Raw genomic sequence first — 23,328 nt, forward strand, 5'->3', positions numbered from 1 at the left:
AAACTACCACCATTCGATTCATATCAGTGAGACGATTCTAACAAGCTATGATACATCTTTGTACGATTATTAGATGCCAAGTTATTTAATATATTCTTTATATAATTGTGATTATAAACGGTTCTTTTTAATATAAGATTTTTGAGGATAAATGTGATAGTGACTATAGATAGATTGTGACTATATAGGATAGTTTTTAATAATAAAGTGTTTTGAACATTCAACTGGTGTGACTATATAGTAGAATGTGACTATAACGGGAGTGACAAGACTCTTTAGCAAATTCAATCAAAATTAGGTTAAACTCATAATTTTAGATAGAGCAAATTGATTGAAAATTAATTAATAGTCATAATTATGAGTTTTAGCAAATTGTGTTGATTTTACAAAGTCATATTTTATATTTGAGCAAATTGGTACTTTTTTTTGAAGTTAACTTATCCTTTTTTTTTAACTTTTATTGATAATATTTTTAAAAATATTAGTTTCGGGGTCCGGGTTATATTTTGGCCAAAATTAAGTATAATTCCGGCCAAAATTAAGCATAATGCAGGCCCAAACCCGTCCGATTAGTTTCGCAACATTTTTTTATTTTCAGTTTTTTTGCGATTATCTCGGCATCCAGTGATCCGATTTATGCGGATTTTTTTTTAATTTGTAGAGCTCGATGAGGGCTACAAAACAAAAAAATGGTTGCATAAATTGGACCACTGGATGCCGAGATAATCGCAAAAAACGTGATTTTTTTTTGAAATTTAGGCCAATTTGCTAAAAAGTTACACTCATATTTTGAGTTTTAGCAAATTAGTATAGATTTAAAATGTGATAATTTGATTTTTAGCAAATTAGGTCTATTTTAGCAGGAGCAAAAAGTGCTAAATTCATGCAGATCAGTTATGAGTTATATATGTGATGTCCGGGGTCCTGGAGTGACTATAGAGGGAGTTGACTGTATAAGAATTTCAAAAATATTAAAAATTTACTAGATGGACTTTATAGATTTTATTGGATTTTTTCTAAAAACAATCAATAAATTTTATTTTATTATATTTACTATTAATACAATTAATAAATTGATTTACAAAAACCAATTTATTATTAAATACCATTAAAAAGATTTATTCTTTCAAAATTGGCAAATTTATTTTATATATTAGTAAATGATTTAAATAAATATATATTAACAAATGTATCTCTAATTATAATAAATATCCAAGAATTTTAGAGAAATTTTATCAAATTATAATAAATATCAAAAATGGTAATGATACAATCTTAAATATTGATAATTATAGTTCTCTTATTTAAAGTTGGCAATCAACTGTTAAAATAGTATTAATAGAAAATGAAAAATTCTTAACAGATGAAATAGAAATTACTATAGGAAATTAATTTTAAGAGATCAGGAATATATATTAATTTGCTTACTAATAATAAAGAAATATTCAAAGTCATTCCAACCTTATTTTCATTACTCTCCAATATTTTTGCATATATAATAAGTAATGGATAGCAAACCATTGAAATATTTTATGCCAATTGAAATTTGCTCTATTATGCACTTCAAGAAAATGGGAAGAATGTAAATCTTTATAATATTTATTGTTTACCTGATAAGAACTGAAATACAACTGCAATGGAAAAAAATAATGAAATAGAATTTCCTTCAAATAATGAAATATATAATACATATCATAAAACTTTTGAAAGCCTTGTTGATTATGTATTTATTCCTGGAAAGTCAAATAATAGTGGTTTTGACATGATTATTGCAATTAATATTGAATGCAAGTTTTCTTACCCAGACAAGAAAAACAACATTAGAAAGTAAAGAAATATTGGAAAAATATGAACATATAAAAGGTAGATATCTCATGCATGTTAAATTTATGACAAGTCTGCTGTAGGAAAACGAAAACTTAAAAATGATCGTAAATGATCTTTACTTAGTTGTCGTGATTTGGAGAGATGTAGGAAATCTTGTTAATAATATGTTAAATAAGAAAACACAATTATCATTAATGGAGATAATTTAAAAAAAATCTACACTATCACTTGTAACGCATCCGCAGTTCTATAGTGACGTACTCCAACAAATCAAAGATATTTACTTATTAGATACGAAAATTAAAACCTATAATACACAGACTGAAATAAAATAATAAAATTAAAAAGGCGAAACTTTTATTATTTCTTTTTACAGTCTATTAAACATAATATATGGCGCAATCCTAGACCATATAATGCAATATCATTCGAAAAATAATTGAGAGAAACTTAAGCCAATAAAATAATTATTTCATTTATTATGCTTCAAAAATGATCAACAAAAAACCGAATTGTGTGAGTGGACAGGGTAAATTTTTACATTTGTCACATGGTATTGAATAAATCTATTCCTTACAATAATATAAAGCAGTAACATCGACGGTAATGCTACGGACGTATCCATCGGGATCTATAAAAATAAATATAATAATTAATCAACTATTTGGCACTACTGATATATTGATAATTCAATGTAAAGTAACATACGAGAACCCTCAGAAAGGTCATGTTTTGAATTGTGATAACCTAATATATGAGTAATATCAGAAAATGCTCCTTCAGAGGCCTATTAATTACAATAATACAATAATACTTTACATTAGTATGTTCATAAAACTATTACAAGATGTAAAAGGAAAAAAGCATACCTTAATTTTACCTAAAGACCAACGAACAATCTTTGATTGAGTATCATATTCGAAAGCCATAGATTGACCAGTGGCAAATGACGTATCTCCTGGAATAACAGATTTTAAAGCTCCATTATGACTATTACCAACTGTAGGTAAATTAATAAAATTGATCAGGTTAGAATATTATAAAGATTAATATATATTAAATAAGATTTCATACATTTATCCAATGCGGAACTTGATGTTATGGCCACAATTGAGCTTGCATTAAAAGAAGAAAAATCTTCAGGACGGTTAACAAGAAATGTCTCGCCCTTACCTATCAAGGAGTTCTAGTTTAATTACGTGCGACGGTGCGAATATCACGTGGACAATGTAAAGTCAATAACCAAAGAATAGAATACATACAAATCTTCCAAGTAGAGTCACTTGCATCAAACTTATAGTCTAATACTCCGATTCCGTATAAGGCGAATTTGAAGACATTCCCATCCGGAACCTTGACAGATTCTGGAATGTCTCCTATATTAGGAAATTCTATATTTCATAAAAATATTAGGTTAAACGTGCGGGATCAAACTTTAATATTATATCCCTGTTTTTTACATTCCATCTTTTTTCCGTAAAAAGCCATATTTCCGGAATTAATAACCTTATATCACAGAATTTATCAAATTGATCCGTGAAAGGCTCATTTTTACGGAGTTTTTACAGAAATAACGGTATTACTGACTTACCAGTGTTAGTTCCAATTTGCATTTTATTAAGTCCAGGAGTTAACAAAAGTTTTTATTGAAAAAAGAGGGGTTAAAAATAATTTACAAAAAATTTTTTTACTATTAAATTTTGAAAATATGAGGGAGGAGGAAAAAGTAAAAAAAAAGATTTCCATGGTGAAGGGAATATTATATTGATAAATTTTTTTTTTTTTGGTGTCATCTAAATTTAAAATTTTTGAGGGGGATTTTGTTAAACAGAATATCAGCCAAACGTTAATCAGGAACAAAGTCTCACAAATGCATTCAATTGACCACATCGTGTGAAAAAATGAAAGATTGACGGTCGATCAAGTAGTCAAAAAAATTTTGCGATCGGATCAGTCATCCCGCCCGCTTCTAAAAATAGATTTTAAGTCTGCTGTTTTCCACGGTCACTGGTTGGGACGGGTTTAATTAGTAAAATCTATTTTTAGAAGCGGCACGGAATAACTATTAAATCAATAAATCAATATTTGTTACATATACGAAAATAAACTTTACAAACTAATATAATAATGATAATGATAAATAAACTAAACCTAAAAACAAAGATGGTCCCGAAACCGAAATATTTCGGATTTGCGGAAATTGATTTCACTTGATGATCGGAGTGTTGATCATTTTGACATCAATTTTTGTGAAACGGCTATCGCTAAAATATTCGGCCGGAATTATGATTTTCGGCTGGAATTACGGATTCGTCTGGAATTATGAATTCGGCTAAAATTATGAAAACAGCTGTAATAAATTTTAAGATTTTTCGTTTCGGTATTTTGAATTTCAGGATTATGAAGTGTCGGGCTTATGAAATGTCGGGATTATGGCATTTCGAGATTTAGAGTTCGGGATAATGTACTGTCGGGTTTTCGAGTTTCGGGATTTCGTACCAAACCCGTTAGAATTGAGGTTTATTCTGCGCAGATGTATCATTAAAATTGATATTTAACGAGGCATTAACAGCTTCTTTGGAGATCCAAGACTCTTCTTCTATAATTTGAAAATAATAGAAGAAGCGGTTATATGCTCTGAGGGGAAATCAGCGAGAAAGTCATGGACCTTTTGGTATAATTCAGTAGACATATTTTATAAAAAACTTGGTGTTAGAAAATCGTGACTTTTACGTCAAAGTTGTCAAAGTTTTGTGTTCGGCATGTGGAATATGCATTGGAGATCTGGAGATCTTGACATTTATAAGGACAATGCATACGGACTTTTTTTATTTCACTCGTACTTCTCGATTGTCCAACTTTCCCATATATTCGAAGCCGGAAAAAATTTGGGAAGTTTCAATGACGGCCCATCGCCCAAAAATAGTCGTAGCTCCGAAGTAAATGCACATTTCAATAGGCGCTATTCTGCTAAAGAGAAAAAAATTGAAATATTTTTATGCGAGATTAATCTCAGATTTGCTCTTTTTCTTCTTTCGAGGACAATTGCAAGAATTGTATCCTGTCTTACTACAGGTAGAACATTTGTGTTGCGTCTTTTATGGCTTTTTTTATGGCTTTATTGACATGCACCCTTAACTGCTTTTTTGTAAGCTTATTATTTACGCATTTGAGCCACAGATGATTTGCGGTTCATCATTTTTATATCATAGAAATATGCTTATTTGCAAAGATTTTCTGAGACACAGTCACACAGATATCTTCTTGGTAATTCTCAAACTGAATGCATTATGATTAAATTTTATTTATTAGCATTTTATATTACAAAGCTAAGGCTAGTACTCTTGAAGGAAGAAATTAGAAAATTAAGTAGTGAGAAGTAAATAGTAAGTTAAGATAAGAGGTGAGAAGGTTTAACTAGTTTAAAACTTGAAATAGAACAAGCTAATCGAGAATTCTGGTTTTTTTTGTTTGCCAACTAATAATAGTAATTGATGTGAGTAATTTGCAAATGAAAATATAAGCAGATACCGTAATTTTTATAAATTACTAAAAATAACTTTGCATATATGGTATGATAAAAAGATAGTTGGGATCAAAAAAAAAAGAAACTGGGTCTTCTTTTTAAATAACAATCGCAACAATTGTAATCCACTTGAAAAGTATTCCGTAATTGCCTCTTTTTTCATAATCAAATTGTAAAGAAACACTTTCGTAATCGTTGGTGTGGGTTATGCTGAGATTGAGGATTCCAAGTATTCCATTCCTAGAACGTTGACATCCATGAAGTGCGAATTGGTGGAAAAAGGAAAGTGAACGACAGTAAGTTTATTGTTTATTAATATCTGATAAGTTGATGTGCTAGGGAATGATGTAAGTTTTATATAGGAAATTCCGTATCTAATATAAAATGTACATTTTTACCGGCAATGAAACAACGACTCTTAGATTCGAGCCGAATATCATGCCATTAATCTCTTTTAATTCTGTTTGTCGAGACTCAGATAAATATTTTTAATTACAAAAATTCTTTAATAATAACCGTTTACGTACTATAATAGTGATGGCATTTTCTATCAATACTCGCTTGTTATAGGAAACTTCTTAAAACTTTCTGATGTTAATTAAGGTACATGAGGAGGCTTTGTATAGCAATATAAAACAAGTCCACATTTATGTTTTTCTTATTATTTGAAATCAGATAGCAAAGATGAATCAGGCTGGTAATTGCTCTCATTCCTATACCTTCTTTATTATTTAGTCCTTCTCTTGGCCCAAGTTAACTACAGATCTTTTTTTATTTGCTAGCATGTCATGTTCCACAGCGGAAAAAATATTTATTTGTTAGTCTGCCAACTTAAGGTTACACAAACATCAATGAATGATTAATTCGGTAAAATGGACGATCAATGAGTCTATTGAATTTGGAATTCTACTAAGCTTTAGGAATTTTTTGATATTTATTTAGGACTAAAGACAAAAATAAAAAGCTTTAAAACAAAAAATTATGCTGTTATATTGTTTATCAGATAGTAAATAAATTAGTAAATGGCGCTAAAGCTGCAATTGGATTATTTTTTTTGTGAATCACATATTTTATGTTACAAAACATTATATAATTATTACTTTATTAAAATATGCTCTAAATAAAAATAGTATGTGCAAAATGATATTATTTAATTTAAATTTTTAATCTATTTAGTAATCTATTTAATTAATCTATTTAATAATCCTAATCAATCCTAATTGTACTCCACCTTTCTGGCAAATTCTATTTTTTAAAAAATTTTTAATTAGTAAATAATAAAATTAATTAAAATTAAAAAAGTAAGAAATAAAAAATAAAATTTCGTAATATACAAAAATTACAAATCATGACACAATGAGCTCTCTCACATGAGATATATACGTAATATTTCCTGAATATCTCACGCGTGAAGAACTTTTCACGTTTGACCTTTATTCGCACTTCTTTAATAACACAACGGTAACTATGTAAATAATCTGTAATTTTTCATAATTATTTACGCGAAAATAACTTGTACAGTATATAAATTACCTCTGCTTATTTAGTTTGGGAAAAAAAAGTGAATAGTACGAAAAAAATATTATTATTTAGTCTGAGAAAGAATAAAGAATAATAAAAGTTCACGTACACAGGATGAGAAATTTATTTTACTTGTATTTACATATAACCATCTTTGATAAATAAAAAATTTTAAATCTAAAAAAAAATAATAATGCCCGCAAAACTTGCAACTTTTTGTTATGTTCACGACTCTAAGAACTGATGGTGATTATCCAGCTAAGGTTATCTATTTAAAAATCAAGATGTTTATACCTTCAGATCAGAATATTAAAACGAAAATTGAAGATTTTGAAGTCAGTCAGGTAATCTTCTTAAAGGGGAAGCTGTGATGGTACACCGTATGTAATCCTCATTTTCTAAAAAAAAAGCTATTTTTTTTGTATCTGGTACTATTTATTATTATATTTTATTTATATTTTTTGTATGTAAACTAAGAGATTCTTTTTTCACTACTTCAATTAAGTTAATGCCAAGCCAAGATTTTAACATTATGCCCTCCGTCGACATAAATGTAATGGTGGTAGGATTAACCACCAGAACGGTCACAAACATCAATGGTCAATCAACCCTAAATTTCTACATCGAAGGTGACCGAGAACTAAATAAATTTTGGATTGAGGCAAAGCATAATGCATGGTGATATGACTTTCTACCAACTTTTAGAAGAGGTATGAATAAATAATATCTTTCCACAAACACATTCCTCAATACCACCCATATCGACAGATTTAAAGAAACTGCCCAACAAATCAACACTCCTATCTGTAACTTACTCCCTGTTCCTCCAAACAATTTCTTACTATTACAAGTGTCCGATTTGTAAATTTTGACCAATGGAACCCTCACATTTACACCACATGCTCAAACCAAAACAAATTTGTTCGTTTGCAACCAAGAGCTCACGTGATGTACGGGCATATACCTAAATAATTCCTTGATCAAGTACGGTATATTCGTATATATAACAGTACCATAGGAATAGTTACCAACGTAACCTACCTGAACTGTGTATCTGAGTTGCATTTTCTGTTAGAGGATCAATAATAAACGTTGATGTTTACAAACATACTCATTATTTCAATGTTAACGGAAATAAAGCTCGATGCATCCAGTTCCCATCGCAAAATTGCTTCACGCTCACTGTCCACAAGACCCAAGGATTGACCCTACTGAAAGTCACACTCGCATTAGACGGTACATCTTCTCTTCTGGTCAAGCATACGTGTCATCATATTTCACAGATCAGCATTTATGGTCGATCCTAATGTCATTCAGACTTACCACTCCCATATGTTCTCTCTCATAAACAATTAACAAAAAACTGTCTCTGTTTCTACCTTTTATTTAACTTACAAATAAATTCATTAAAATACTTTATTTGCATGAATTTTACATGAAAAATGTCATTATATTTTTATGCGCAATAAATAAAAAAATAAATAAAATAAAAAAATCAATTGATCACGTCACCAACCTGTACAACTCAACTACCCCAGAAAATTCTTCGAACTCGGCCGGCGTTATGCACTGACACGTGATCGAAGAATTTAGGATGTGATGAATAAAACGTGACAAATAGAATTTCATCTACTTGAAAAATCTCTGTCCCTCAGATAAATATAAACAGTGAAACTCGGACAGGGTGTGACGATGTGATAAATAAAAACAGATCACGTGATCGAAGAATTTTTCTGGGTGCTGTTGGGTTATATTGTACAACTCAACTGGGTATTCGCCATAAAATTACTGGCTAGTTTCACAATTAATTCTTCTGGGTCAGTTTTACTATTCTAGCAATATGCAGATTTTTGTAACACCTAATGATTCGGTTAAATAGTAGATAATATTGATAGACTTTTAAGTAAATAGATTTTTTTTTAAAAAAAAGTTGAGATTTATATTTCTGAATTAGTACTTCATATATCAAATTAAAAAAAATAATTTAATAGTATTATGATTTTGGTTTTTTGATCGAGATCTTTAGAATACTATTTTATTAAAGATACTTTTATAATAATTATTAATCAAAATTCAATAAATTAAATTATTATTTATCCCTTGATGAATGTAATTTTTCTAACAGCCTTTTAGTGTATCCGTAGACAAAAAATGTTACAGCACTTACAGGAGCAGATTTAATTAAAGCTGGCATAAGGCCCTTATATAAACCGAAAATTCCATCACTTCTTAATATTTGTTTTATGCATATAAATATTGAACTCGAATATAATGGTACATTTGATATAAAATAATCTTTTCTATTTGGGCCTTGCACTTGTAATCTTTTCCTTACTAAATCGAGTGGAAATACGCCGGCTTTACTCACTATTCCTGCAATTGCTCCGCTTAATAAATCCTCTGTAGCTCTTAAATTATGAAACCAAATATGCTTATCCTGATATTATAAAATAATATTAGAATTAGAATAATAGAATAAAAATGAAGTATTTCATTACCTCTAACTTCCTGAATAATTTTTTTAAGAATTCATAACTTCCAAACACTAATCCCATGTAAGGAATGATTTGTACAACAGACGCAGTAACTCCTCGATAGAACCCGCGATATCCTTCTTGCACATAAATTTGCTGTACTGCATTCCTTAATCCTATATAAATCTACACATTAATTTTTTTTAAATTAATAATTTTGTCTATGGATTTATTCTCTCTTAAAGTAAAGATTAATAATCACCCTCTTTTCACCTTGCGCAGCAAAACGTGTCCTCAATAAATCAAAAGGATATGTAACAATAGTTGCAGTACTTCCACTTATGGCTCCACTCAAAAATGGTTGTAATGTTTTATTAATACCAAATTTCTCATTTTGATTTGAATCAATGCGTTTGAAAAGATTTTGCATCTGATGATAAGTTAAAAATTGAACAGCGCCGTATGATAGATATAAATATTCTGCGGAAAGATTACCATTCCATAATCCCTATAAATATCAAATAATCAGAATTAATAAAATTTCATTTAGAGAAATAATTCTTCATTTTTAAAGATTTACTCGAATGCCTTCTTCTCGAATAATTAATTTAATTGCATGTGACATCCCGTTGTATTTTTTTAGTGTGCCAGAATTATGATGTCTCGACGATAGAGGATTGATTGGTCTTCCCGGTTGAAGCTAATAATTTTTAAAAATTATATTAAGAATGGAAAACTTATGATAAAAGAAAAGTAATAAATAATATTTACTTGTAATCGAATTTTAACAACGTCTAATGGAGAAGCAACGAATCTATCAACATTATAAAAATTAAATAATGCTAGAATGATGAATCAAATTAAACGGTGTCAATTATAACAGACCTTGAAACCATTCCCGCAACTGCTCCACAAATACCAATTTCTATCGAAGAAAGTTGTGAAGCAGCAACAGCCTGTTCGGCTATCGGCGACTGATTTTGAGGTTTATGTTCATAACCTGTTAATAATTTGGCCATAACCCAAAATTATTTAATAAAGAAACGAATATATTTTTGAAAAAAAGGTTATAAAATACCTTGGCTCATATGTACGGAGGGAGAAATTTTTTCATCTACGTTTTGATGTACATTACAGAGACAATTTAAGACCACGTGTAAGAATGATCTGTACATGATCAGCAAAAATGAAAAATAGCGTATAAACTTCTATTTATTGGATTTTTTAGTTTTCAAGTATAGCAAGAAACTTAATGATAAATGAAAAGAATGATATACTGTATAAAGGGCGGAAGTCTATATAATATATTCGATCACTAGTGGTGATTAAAAAGATTTTATTTGTAGAACTAAATAATATTAAATAAATTAAAAATAATAATTATATGCGAATTCTAATTTACTACCTTTAACTCATAAAAATTAAACAATTTATATGACATTATAAATCTATTATCTCGATCTCTTAATTCAATTTTCACTCATTTAACCATTTAGATAATTTAATAATTTGTTCTTTTACAGTTTGTTTACTAGTACCACCTAGACTACATCTATTTTCAATACTTTTTTCATAATCCCAAATTAATTTGACATCATCTTCAAAGGCTTGATGAAGTTGTTTAAAATCTTCTAAAGTTAAGTTGGACATTGATGTATTACGATCCTCTGCTAAACGGACTGCAGCCCCTGCAATATGATGAGTTTCACGGAATGGGACCTTAGAATAATAAATAAGAGAATGAGAATGATAATCAGTGAAGGATGCTGCTTCTTATTTTAAAATGAGTTGAAGATAAATAATAAATCGTGATAATTACTCCTTTGCGAACCAAATATTCAGCCAAGTCCGTAGCCAACATATCAGTACTTAGACTTTGTTTCATCCTTTCAGGATAAATCTAAAAATAAAAAAAAAAAGGTATTGAGACTTAATTCCAATAAATATAAAACTTTGGGATTTTTACTTACAGTAAGAGTTGATAAGACACCAGTGGTAATTTGTAAAGAACCAGACAGTGTATCCGTAGCATCAAAAATTGGCTCTTTATCCTCTTGTAAATCCTTATTATAAGTGCTTGGAAGTCCCTTATATGTCATTAGAAATCCTGACAGCTATGGTAAGAAATTAGTTTATATAAGTGTCAAGAAATATTATTAGTTTAGGTCACGTTGGTCATGTTAAATGAAATGTTTTAAAATAATACTACTCTTATGTGATATGTTACCTGACCAAAAACACGACCAGATTTACCACGTAATAATTCAAGACTATCGGGATTTTTTTTTTGAGGCATTAAACTACTACCGGTACTATAAGCATCGGCTAAAGTAACAAAACCGAATTCACTTGTAGAATATAAAATTAGATCTTCGGAAAATCTACTAATATGTATCATAGTCAAAGAAGACCAAAATAATATTTCGGCAACAAAATCTCTATCACTAACTCCAAGCAAACTATTGTGAATAACGCCTTTGAAGCCTAGTTCTTTTGCCAAAAATTCTCTGTCAATGTTAAAAGGATTTCCTGCCAATGCTCCACTACCTAATGGAAGTACGTTTAATCTGTCAATTATTTGAGTTAAGCGTTCCGCATCTTCTTTCCAATTCCATGCATATGCCAATAACCAATGACTCCATCTAATTGGTTGTGCTCTCTGTTTTATTTAAAGAAAAAAAAGAAAAGGAATGAACTTACAAAATTACCTCTTTTAAGGGTATATAATACAAAAATCGTACCTGGAGATGTGTGTAACCAGGCATGATCACATCGATTTCTTTTTCGGCTCGTTCAACAGCTGCGGCAATTAATTGTTTTAGATAAACAAGTAATTTCTTTGTTTCTTCTCTTGCCCATATTCTGAAATCAGTTGCAACTTGATCATTTCTACTTCTTCCCGTATGTAATTTTCCGGCTACACTACCAACTAATTCACCTAGTCTTCTTTCATTAGCGGTATGAATATCTTCATCGCCTTCTTTAATAATAAAGGTGCCCTCCCTCCATTCTTTAAGTACATCTTCAAGTCCATTAACTAAAATATCTTTTTCTTCAGTGGTAATAATATTACGGAGAGATAGTGCTTTTGCATATGCTTGAGAACCTAATAAATCTGCTTCATATAATCTTTTATCAAAATTTATTGATGCGTTAAATTTATCCATCAATGGATCAGTTTTTCCACTGAAACGACCGCCCCATAACTTTGCCGATGTCATATTTAATTTTGGTAATATTAAGAAAAAGTTATTATTTTTTTTTTTCGCCGAACATTTCGAATCAGGATTTTACAACTATTTATAACTTACTGTATTGATCTGATCTCAATTTCCTAAGATGAGATGTTTAATATAAGATTGATGATATTACATAAATAAAATCTGGATTGACGGATTTTACCGAATGCGGGTAGTACGATATTTAACGGCAATATAACAAATATGGATCTTTAGGGAATCGTTTAGTTCAAAATATTAAATTGGCTCTTTATTTTAATATATCAATAATTTTAATTTAATAGACTAAAAATATATATATAAAAAAAAAAGAAAAGAAAAGAAAAGACAAAATATAATATTCTTGTGTTTTAACTGTAAATAAATATTCATGTATTTTAACTAAGAAATATAATGTACAATTTAAAGAAATTTAACCAAAACAAATTCAATGTAAAAAACTATTACCAAATATATATAAATGTTATATATTTGTTAAAATATTTGTGCCAATATTACAAATTGGAATAGCTCTAGACAAAAGTAAAAGCAAATGTTACTAAAAATGATAATTTTCAAAAATTTCGTTAAGTAACAAATGCAAAAAAGTTAAGAATACCATTAATGCCTATAGTGATTAATATGTTTGTTCTGCATAAATATTTTTTGTTTCAATATATCCATATCGTCATCATTTTCGTCAATAAAAGGATATTGATTATAACTAATATAATCAGGATTACGATTTTTGTATTGTGTAGATATGTTTTTCCCCAATTTACTCATTTCATCATCATTATTGTTGTCCAATAGATGTCGATTATATTTAGTATAATCAAGATTACCATTATTAAACATTTCCTGTTTTGATCTAATATCATCTTCTGGTTGAATAGCTTTTTGATGATATTTTGATGCTCCAATGGGCCCACTTTGTTTGTGATAATCTCGAATCGTATTAGCTTTATTATTATTTCTAATTGCAATTTCACATAAAAATTCATATATTATCCAAGGAAATGATATCATATTTTCAGAAGGATCATCACCTAATTCAGATGGATGATAGGTCACATAGTACCAAGCACATGCTTTAGCTTCCATTCTGTTACGAGCTCCTGGCGAAACAACTCTCGTTCCTTCACCATAAAACTCTCCTTCAAATAATTTCCGATAATGTCGTTTAATAGGAATTACTGCGTCCATTATAGATTTAGTTATGTTATGAGGCTTTTTTCTATCGACATTTGTAATAGTATTAACTATGTATCCACTTGTAACCTCAAATTCGGTTGCGATACCAAACTGATTCATCAATCCTCTTATGTCTGCATCGTATGCACTTTTAAGTATTCGTGCATCCTCTAAATAAGCTTGATATCCTTCAACATATAATCTATTATCAAACTCAAAATTATCGCAAAGTACAAACTCATCAACCTCAATAGAACGGTACAAACGACCGAGAACTTTTTCTGATTGGTAGGTAGCTTTGTCTGTTATTTCCATAAAGTCTGGAAACTTATGAGCTCGAAGTTCTGGTGGAAATATTGCCGGCCTCCCGGTTTTGGGGTAATCTACGGCCTCAGAATGCAATTGCGCAAGACGTATACATTGCCCGTGGAATGCGCCAACATCTGAAGTATCTGCCTTTGCCATATGAGCGTTGGCAATCATGTCAATCTCATCGGATAACATATAATTAACAAAGAACTTCTTAACATGGTCCATCGTTACGTTCTCGACCATTTCGGGGTTTTGAGCCTCATAGTTCATAGGCCCCAAATTCTTTTTTTGGGGGATTAACCGTTCATCATAAATTATACTACGAAAAAAAAAAAATTTATAAATTTAAAAATTTTTTTTCCAAACAATAAATTTATTAAAATTAAATACATACGTAAAATTGTCTCCATCTAAATCACCACCACTACATTGGCTAGGAATATCTCGATAACCAATTGCTGGGAATACTATTACATCTACCAGATGATCCAATTTCTTACAGTTTACGGCTGTTACAACTCGTATGTCGCCAGGATGAAAACAAGGATTACGGTATACAATACATGTTCCGGTAATTACTCTTCTATTAGATGGATTATATTGATCAGAGACACAACAATAAACTTGGTCCTCCCTTAATGTTTCTGTTTCATCCAAAACACCTAACAAAAATGCACCTTCATCCACACGAATTTTCGCCTTTTTCTTTAAATCTCTTAACATCATTATACGAAACAACGATAATAAATTCATTAGATATTTATCACGTTTTTGTAAAAATCCGACTTTTACAAGATCTGCTAGAGACTTGGAAATACCGTGTTCATCAATATTTTGATGTAAAACATTTATAGCCGTGGTTTCATTCATAAAAATTCTATTCAAATCACTAACTTGTGCATCTTTCATTTCGATGAATACACTATCAGGTACTCCTAATGAAGATAATAACGTAATAGCATGGTGATTAAGATATGCAGGAATAAAAGTTGATCCTCTAATAAATTCTAACTCTAAATGTTTCGATTCAAATTTGCATTGACTATGGCGCACTTGAATCTGATTATCTCGCAAAAAACGTGATTGACACAATATCCCTTTATAACCAGCAAGTCTAAATTGGAAAGCACTGGGAATATTTTTTAACTCTAATTTCTCGGCTGCTTTCTTTGCCAATGAAACCGATATGTTCCCTATCCCATCAGAAAATGTATACCGATTTCTAACAACATCGGGAATCACTATCACTCTAATGTCATTATTCACTGGCAGGACGACGCGGGTACTTGAAAGACATTGTCCCATACGAACAGCGTATTTAGCAACACTTTTATTGATAGAGAAATCACCCATCCAACTTCTAATATCACCTGCAGTTAAATCGTAAGTTGATGCAAAAAACCAACAAGAATGTTCCTTCAATTGGCTAGATGAAAAGGTCAAGAACTCGTATTGTCTATCACCGATCTTGATGCCATTATGTAGGGTATTATAAATTTTGTTATACAAGGCATAATTATGAGTTCCATTAGAGGAACAAATTTTACTGGATGCCTCATCTATGAATTGAACACGCAAGAAATTATCTTTCTTATCGCGAAAATGGCGAATAACACGATTAGATGTTTCCATCGTCGGCATCAATATGTACATAGTGGTAGGAGTAATAACTACTTTGCGTATCATTACACAATCGGATGGTACATGATTAGACTTCTCTTCGACGTCAAGTTTCATGACTTCTAAACGTAAATACGATAATGGATCATAAATACGTTTTTTTCCTGCAAAAATTGTCTCTAATATATAAATTGCAGACTGAGTTGGCAGTCGGGCCAATGAAAAAAAGAAATCTTCATTAAGGTTATAATCGTGAAGGTAATTAAAAGAAATATTACATTCGGTCATATAAAGAACATCAAAATCTAACATTGAACGTTCCACATATTTACGTAAATTGGTCCCACAAATTATGTTTAATGATCTATAATTAATGTTTGAAAACTTCACTAAATTAAATTCCCCTGCTTCCTCAATCATTTTTTTAAACCGATGAAGACCTTCTGCAGATGTACTTCCCAGTCGATCTAGGTCAAAAGTTATTCTATAAACAACCCATTTACCGAGTTGTTCACTATTGTCTGGCATATGCGGTTGAAGAGGGATTTCTTTTTCCTCTTTTCTTTTTGGTAATATACGAATTTCGGTTTTACGTTTCCATGAATCATCTAAACACCAATTAAACTTGTCTTTAGGTTGCAATCTACTATCTAGTACCCAATATTTGGCTGGATACTTATTCGCTATAGTAATTGACCCACGTGATCTTTGTGGAGCGTCAAGTTCAACATGAATTTCATCTTCTATATTCTTAAAATCAATTTCCAACTTAAACATATGAATTTGTTGAGCTGACTGATCTGACCTGAAACCAAATTCAACACTGATGCTGCGTTTTTGATAATCTATGGTAAATTTTACCGAGTCGGTATATTTAATCTCGGAGACAAAAGTGTCCGGTTGTAGATAAACACCCATTTCAAGGCTTTCTGCTTGAAACGAATGAAACTTTAATCTCTGTCTCGCATCTGTTTGATCAATAAACATGTCTAAACTATTATCGTCTTTCTGCTGATAATCCACTTTCAAATGTTTCCCATGAAAGCTTACTGTACTCTTCCAAAATGGATATTTAGGAACAGGCCTATTAAAAATAGTAATTTAACACAACGACAATTCATTAAAAATTTAAATAACAAATTAAATGATATAAAGTTATTATACAAACTTGAAAGTAATATAAACAACGCCGGTTGGACGTTCACCACTTTCAAAATCCTTTGTCTCAATTTGCACTCTGTAAACACTTCCATAAGACTCAAAATGTTCTTTTAATTCAAGTACTTCAGCCTTAGGATGAACGTTACTAACTTTGAATGTCATATCAGCAAAACTTTTCCATTCCCGAGGAGGCCAATTTTTTCGTACGAAAAAACCACCGTTGTCATAATCATCACCACCACCACCACCACCACCACCACTATTATTGCCATTATAACGTCCATTAACACCATTACCACCATTCGGGGAAATTATTGACCGTCGGCCATAATATCCATTGCTCATTGTTCTGTCGCTTGTATAACCTTTATTTATTAGATGAATGGCGAGTGTAATATTTATGTTTTGAGGGTTTCAGTAGTAGGAATATAGGTGAGAATTCAATGAAGCTCACTAGGTAATTGTTGTCTATTGTAAAAGGAAAGTAAATAAATAAATAAAATACGGTAATTTACACGTATCACGTGATTTATCTCTTAATCGAAATATTGTCGATCATGCTTCTTTCACGGCGTATTAATTTGATATCATGCATAAATCACAAGGATTTATCGAACTGAAAAAATGAAAAAGTCAATCTATATTTGGGCGTTGACTGTTTGTTTATATAATTTAATTTCGCTTCGAATTGTTCATATGCAAATATCTCTTTTTACGTGTAGAGCATCTTGATATAGACTGTATCCGTTTTTCAAGTACAATTTGATTGTCTGATCATTACTAAATCGTATATTGGAAATCTAACTTAGTAATAAATTCTACAAGAGAAAGTCATTTATGTAGGTGTTCGTTAACATGTATATTATGTAGTTTATTTCATATTTTATTAAAGGAAAATTGATGCTATTTTAAAATTCTTGAATAAATAATGTCTAGATAAAATATAATAACCTAACAATTAAATATATTAATAATTAAATTTTCAGATTTATAAATTATTAATAAAATTCACGCTTCAGTTGTATCAACCACAGCTTTATTTTTCTGTGTAGCCTTTGCTTTTCTGTCACGTTGATAAAATTCTTGCAATACTTTTTGTGGTATACGATTCAACATTTCTTTCGGGAATATACGAAGAATTGACCAAGCATGATCTAGAGATTCGTAGATTGTTCTCGATTCGTATGCACCTGTAAAAAAAAGAAAAATTAATATGGTTTACCAAAGAAAAAAAAAATAATCAATCATTCGTTACCTTGAGAAATATACGTCTTCTCAAACTTCTCCAAAAATTCGAGAGAAAGTTTATCTTCTTGATTCAAAGCTTCTTCACCTACTACAGCTTTCATGGCCGCAGCATCACGACCAATAGCATATTTAGCATACTAACAGATATAATTTTTAATTTATATTAAAATATTTCCTTAATATAACTGAAAGATATAAATTTCGTTAAAATCAATTACCAACTGATTCGAGACATCGCCGTGATCTTTCCTTGTCATTCCTTCACCAATAGCGGATTTCATCAGTCGAGAGAGAGAAGGTAAGACATTAATAGGCGGATAGATTTGACGATTATGTAATTGACGGTCAACGAAAATTTGACCCTCTGTAATATAACCTGTCAAATCTGGAATGGGATGAGTAATATCTATAATAATTTAAAAAGAATATAATAGATTAGAATATAAATTCATAGAATAACTCGAGGATAAATATAGATTATAATAATTACCATCGTTTGGCATAGTCAAGATGGGAATCTGCGTAATACTACCATTCCTTCCTTCGACACGTCCCGCACGTTCATAAATTGTAGATAAATCGGTATACATATAACCCGGATAACCACGACGACCTGGTACTTCTTCACGTGCAGCAGAAACCTAAGGTAATCAAAAAAAAAAATTAATAAACATCCCGAACTTTTTCATGAAAAAGTAGATTCTTCACAATGATAAGATATAACCCAAAATATTTACCTCACGTAACGCATCAGCATATGAACTCATATCAGTCAAGATGACTAAGACGTGTTTTTCAAGTTGGTAAGCATAGTATTCGGCAGTAGTAAGAGCCAACCGTGGTGTAACAATACGTTCGATACTAAGAGTTCGTTATTTAAATATATGTTAATAATAAAATTTTCTTATTTGACTATAACAAACAAGGTACATACGTTGGATCATTAGCCAAATTTAAAAATAAAGTGACCCTTTCAATGGAACCATTTTCTTCAAAATCTTGTTTAAAGAAACGTGCAGTTTCCATATTGACACCCATAGCCGCAAATACGATCGAAAAATTATCTTCATGATCATCATATATTCCCTTGTCGGCGATTTTTTTAACAAGGCCAGCTTGACGACAAATTTGAGCGGCAATCTAAATTATAAGGAAGCCACTAGTTTTATTAAAATAGATCAAATAATTCGAAGGCAGCTTAGATAATAAGAAATTTCAATTCGTTACTTCATTATGTGGTAAACCTGCTGCAGAAAAGATCGGAATTTTTTGACCACGGGCAATTGAATTCATAGTATCTATAGCTGAAATACCGGTTTGAATCATTTCTTCCGGATAAATACGCGAAAATGGATTGATTGGAGATCCTAGAAAAACTCTGAATCAATTTACTGTTCAACCGATAGCACGCATAAGTTAATATTTATTGTTCTTACCATTAATATCTAAAAATTCTTCAGCAAACACCTTTGGGCCTTTGTCAATAGCTTTACCAGATCCATTGAATATACGACCCAACATGTCTTCAGAAACCGGAATCTTAAGAGTATCACCGGTAAACTCTACATGTGTTGCTTTGGCATCAACACCAGATGTCCCTTCAAAAACCTACAAAATGAATTGAAATATTTAACAAATATTAGTTATAAAATCAGGTTATTATACATTTTATAAATAAAATATTCTTAAATAACCTGAACAACAGCCCTCTTTCCCTGAACCTCTAAAACTTGACCAGCACGACGAGAACCATCAGGTAATGTCAAATTTACAATTTCAGCATATTTTGGAAACTTTCATGAACATAAAAGGGTTAGATATAAAAAAAAACAAAATAAATTTTTCTATAATAAAAAAAAAAGTTACTTTAACATTGTCCAAAACTACAAGAGGACCATTTATACTGGCAACCGTTCGATAATCTGAGTATTTTTTAATAATAAAATTATTGAGTGACTACTTTCTTATGATGAGGCTGGTACTAAGACTTCCAGCAAAATAAACAGAAACTTGAATATACGGCCAAAGGCATAATTAACCTTAGTTTTTAAAGAAAAGCAAAGGAGAAATAAAACAAATATTAAGACCAACCTATACGGGGTGTGACTGAATAGTTTCTTGTTACTGCCGCGGCGTTAATTTGAAATGCCTGATTTTCGTCCATTTGTATATTTCTAAGGTAAAATTAAAATATCGAAAGGAGACGAGATAGGCTGAAAGATTTGATGATCTAGTGATCTAATTATATATATTTTGCAAATCAGATTATCAATTGATGAAATGATACGCCTATTACCATCTAATTGATTATAAGATGGAACGATGCTCTTACGAAATATTGTCCAATTACGGAGAAGGTACTTTCGGTGTTGTTTACAAAGCAAGACAGAAGCCATCGGGAGACTTAGTAGCAATAAAGAAAAGTATTGAAGTCAGATATGAAAGACCAGCTCGCGAAAGACTTGAAAATGAGCGTCGTGTTTTGAATAAAGTAAAACACGAAAATGTAAGTAGAAATATCAATTTCTTTATAATCTTTTATTTTATCATATTTAATAGCTTTCTCGACTTGCTAGGTTATATCCCTTATTTATTGTGACGAAACTTCACATTCATTATCGCCGACATTATCTCGTTTTAACGTACAACTTAATATAAATTCTCTAATATTTCCCTTTTGCCCCCTTACGTTAAGAACTTTGCTTGATGAATATATATTGACCTTATCAGAAATTAAATCGTGCATGTGGATGATACTAAATGGAGTTGCATATATACATGATTGTGAAGTAATACATCGGGATATATCACCAAAGAATATTTTAATAAGCGATTTAGGAATAATTAAAATTGGCGACTTTGATGATGCATGGATGGAATCAGATAATGGCGATGAAAAAAGGGGGGAAATGAGATTCGAAGTAGGAACAAGGTTTGTATTTTATTGCATTTTTGTTGTAATTCATTGTTTAATTGAACCTTGTTTCTTTCTATTAAAGAATTTATCGTGCGCCGGAACTCCTTTTTTCTTCGAGAAATTATTCCTATGCAGTTGATTTATGGTCCCTTGGATGTATATTTGCTGAATTTTTTACCAAATATATAGGGTATCCATTGTTTGATGGTGGAAGTGATATTGAACAATTGTGCAAAATATTTCAAATACTTGGTGTTGCAAACGAATCGAATTGGCCAGTAAGTAAATATTAGACCTAAAAGATTGTAGCTTATACTTAACAATTTGAAATACTATAGGAAGTTGTTGAATATTCCGATTATGGAAAATTTAAATTTGCCGAAAGTGATTCAGTGGGATTGACAATTAAACATTTACCTCGCGCAAATCAAAAAATTGTAGATTTTATTGCAGGATTCTTAAGATATCCTACAATGGATAGAATGACTGCACGTAAAGTAAGAAATAATATTTATTGTTCTATAATTTTTTAATATCATTGCTTATTGCTAAGGATTAACAATTTATTTTCCTTAATTTATAAGGCATTACAGGATTCTCTTTTCCAATTAGATGATTTTTCAAGAACTCATATTGATATTTCTTTACAGAAAAAATGAAGTTATCACTGGTTGAATATCTTTGGAATTTTTTATCACTTTAGTTTAATTAATTAATTATCCTTTCATTTGTAAAGCAGGCAAATAGGATTATTGGAAGCATTTTGGCGAAGAACAATAAGGTGCATAAAGGCTAATGCCATTAACACAAAAGGTTATATTTACCTAATTATATAATAAGTGTGTTAAGTATAGAAAAAATTGTCATAATGTTGCACTACGAGCCTAATGTATCAAGTTTGACAGCAAAATTTGACAAAAATGTAATAAGTAAATCATTTGTATCACAAATATCATTGCAGGCAAATTTGCCTGCTAACTCCTAAGCAAAATTTTTAGGCATCCAATAATTATGGAAAGATAAAATAAGCTAAAGTTGCTTGTTGAAATTAGTGGATTTTGTTATGTTGAAATTGTTGAATAATAAAATAATTTTGCCATTTCTCATGTTAAATTGTAAAAATTATTTTTACCATTTCAGCAATAATCTTTTTATTTTGACAAGCAATTTTAAATACAGCTTATTAAAATCATCTTATTATAACAATCCAATAATAGCAATTATATGTCTAAGTGTAATAAATGTCAACAGAGTAGTATTATTTGATAAAAATATATAAAATAATTTGTAGATGAATTATTAAATCAAAAGAAATGTAGTTACTATTATTGGATTTATCTTAATAAAACAAATCTAATAAAGCTATAATCAAGAAAACCATTAATATTTTTAAATAGCTATAACCTCTTTTACTATATATTAAAACCAAAAAATAAAATCCATCATTATTATACATTTTCAATATATTCTTAATAAATATATAAAATACACTACTAACTATCATTAAAAAGGAAATAAAATACTACATTCAATTTTATTATATTTATTTATATGGGTTTACTATGAAATCCTAATAAGCACAATTCCAATATGATAAAATCCCAAGACACATATTTCTGATAGAGATAATATACTGAATGATCAAAATCCCAAAAGTATCATATCCTGGATGGCCTAAACTCCAGAATTTAAATTTCCTAAAAGTTCAAGTTACTGATGAGTCAAAATCCTGATACAATATTATAATTTTGAGTATCTCTTTGATTTTTACTTAATTTAATCATTTATAATTAAAAGATGAAATGCTAAAACTTAATTTTCTATAAATTTTTCATGGATTTTCTATGGATTTAATTATATTAAATAAATTTAATTAATAATAAATAATTAAAAAATTTTAACAAATATTTGATATTATCAAAATTATTAATAACTAATATATTATTTATATAAATTTGAAAAAAAATAAAGATAAATAAAAAAATATATAATTTTTAATTAATAATTTAAATTTTAAATTTTTAATTATTACTAAAATTTTAATTATTTATTAATTTAGAATACAAATATTTAATCAAATTTAAAATTTAATGAAATATATAGTTATTGCAAAAATAATTTAAACAAGTATTATTAACTAAAACTTATTTAAAAAGTAAAAAAATTTAAAATTTAAATAATAAAATTATTTATTTTATAGGCAAATTTTATTTAATTTGCAACTATATTGCAACCTAATAATAGAATGAGAATGTACAAAAGGAATCAAAAAGCAAGATTTAAGGAAAAAGATAGTAACACATCAACATA

At 29.7% G+C, this 23,328-nt stretch overlaps 6 protein-coding genes across 6 annotated transcripts; 1 reads left to right on the forward strand and 5 right to left on the reverse strand.

Annotated features, from left to right (window-relative positions):
• Positions 1-2,279: 2,279 nt before the first annotated feature.
• On the reverse strand, positions 2,280-3,554 carry OCT59_008755 (uncharacterized protein). Its single transcript, XM_066133116.1, has 6 exons — positions 3,419-3,554; positions 3,090-3,218; positions 2,902-3,000; positions 2,697-2,827; positions 2,536-2,614; positions 2,280-2,458 (listed from the first exon to the last, which is right to left on the reverse strand). The coding sequence occupies exons 1-6, from the start codon at positions 3,438-3,440 to the stop codon at positions 2,394-2,396; spliced, it is 525 nt and encodes a 174-aa protein (XP_065999595.1). The 5' UTR covers positions 3,441-3,554; the 3' UTR covers positions 2,280-2,393.
• A 5,326-nt stretch (positions 3,555-8,880) lies between these two features.
• OCT59_008756 (uncharacterized protein) lies at positions 8,881-10,466 on the reverse strand. The gene is made up of 7 exons (XM_025323453.2): positions 10,427-10,466; positions 10,234-10,348; positions 10,120-10,162; positions 9,929-10,048; positions 9,611-9,856; positions 9,373-9,534; positions 8,881-9,311 (listed from the first exon to the last, which is right to left on the reverse strand). Exons 1-7 carry the CDS (start codon positions 10,434-10,436, stop codon positions 8,964-8,966), a joined length of 1,044 nt encoding a protein of 347 aa, XP_025181015.1. The 5' UTR covers positions 10,437-10,466; the 3' UTR covers positions 8,881-8,963.
• A 187-nt stretch (positions 10,467-10,653) lies between these two features.
• On the reverse strand, positions 10,654-12,610 carry OCT59_008757 (uncharacterized protein). The gene is made up of 5 exons (XM_025308354.2): positions 12,090-12,610; positions 11,576-12,007; positions 11,319-11,462; positions 11,168-11,248; positions 10,654-11,067 (listed from the first exon to the last, which is right to left on the reverse strand). Exons 1-5 carry the CDS (start codon positions 12,567-12,569, stop codon positions 10,825-10,827), a joined length of 1,380 nt encoding a protein of 459 aa, XP_025181016.1. The 5' UTR covers positions 12,570-12,610; the 3' UTR covers positions 10,654-10,824.
• Positions 12,611-13,061: 451 nt separating this feature from the next.
• OCT59_008758 (uncharacterized protein) lies at positions 13,062-17,323 on the reverse strand (the record flags this gene model as incomplete). The annotated part of the gene is made up of 5 exons (XM_066133117.1): positions 16,861-17,323; positions 14,467-16,776; positions 13,349-14,391; positions 13,186-13,194; positions 13,062-13,099 (listed from the first exon to the last, which is right to left on the reverse strand). The coding sequence occupies exons 1-5, from the start codon at positions 17,196-17,198 to the stop codon at positions 13,062-13,064; spliced, it is 3,738 nt and encodes a 1,245-aa protein (XP_065999596.1). The 5' UTR covers positions 17,199-17,323.
• A 371-nt stretch (positions 17,324-17,694) lies between these two features.
• OCT59_008759 (Vacuolar ATP synthase subunit B) lies at positions 17,695-20,316 on the reverse strand. Its single transcript, XM_025316204.2, has 11 exons — positions 20,193-20,316; positions 19,968-20,023; positions 19,796-19,894; positions 19,538-19,709; positions 19,329-19,468; positions 19,036-19,241; positions 18,839-18,962; positions 18,592-18,742; positions 18,320-18,507; positions 18,109-18,238; positions 17,695-18,043 (listed from the first exon to the last, which is right to left on the reverse strand). The coding sequence occupies exons 1-11, from the start codon at positions 20,263-20,265 to the stop codon at positions 17,862-17,864; spliced, it is 1,521 nt and encodes a 506-aa protein (XP_025181018.1). The 5' UTR covers positions 20,266-20,316; the 3' UTR covers positions 17,695-17,861.
• Positions 20,317-20,383: 67 nt separating this feature from the next.
• Positions 20,384-22,129, forward strand: OCT59_008760 (uncharacterized protein). Its single transcript, XM_025316205.2, has 5 exons — positions 20,384-20,607; positions 20,678-21,033; positions 21,101-21,296; positions 21,357-21,515; positions 21,603-22,129. Exons 1-5 carry the CDS (start codon positions 20,416-20,418, stop codon positions 21,675-21,677), a joined length of 978 nt encoding a protein of 325 aa, XP_025181019.1. The 5' UTR covers positions 20,384-20,415; the 3' UTR covers positions 21,678-22,129.
• Positions 22,130-23,328: the final 1,199 nt, after the last annotated feature.

Source organism: Rhizophagus irregularis, chromosome 17, assembly GCF_026210795.1.
Source record: "Rhizophagus irregularis chromosome 17, complete sequence".
NCBI classification, from domain to species: domain Eukaryota; kingdom Fungi; phylum Glomeromycota; class Glomeromycetes; order Glomerales; family Glomeraceae; genus Rhizophagus; species Rhizophagus irregularis.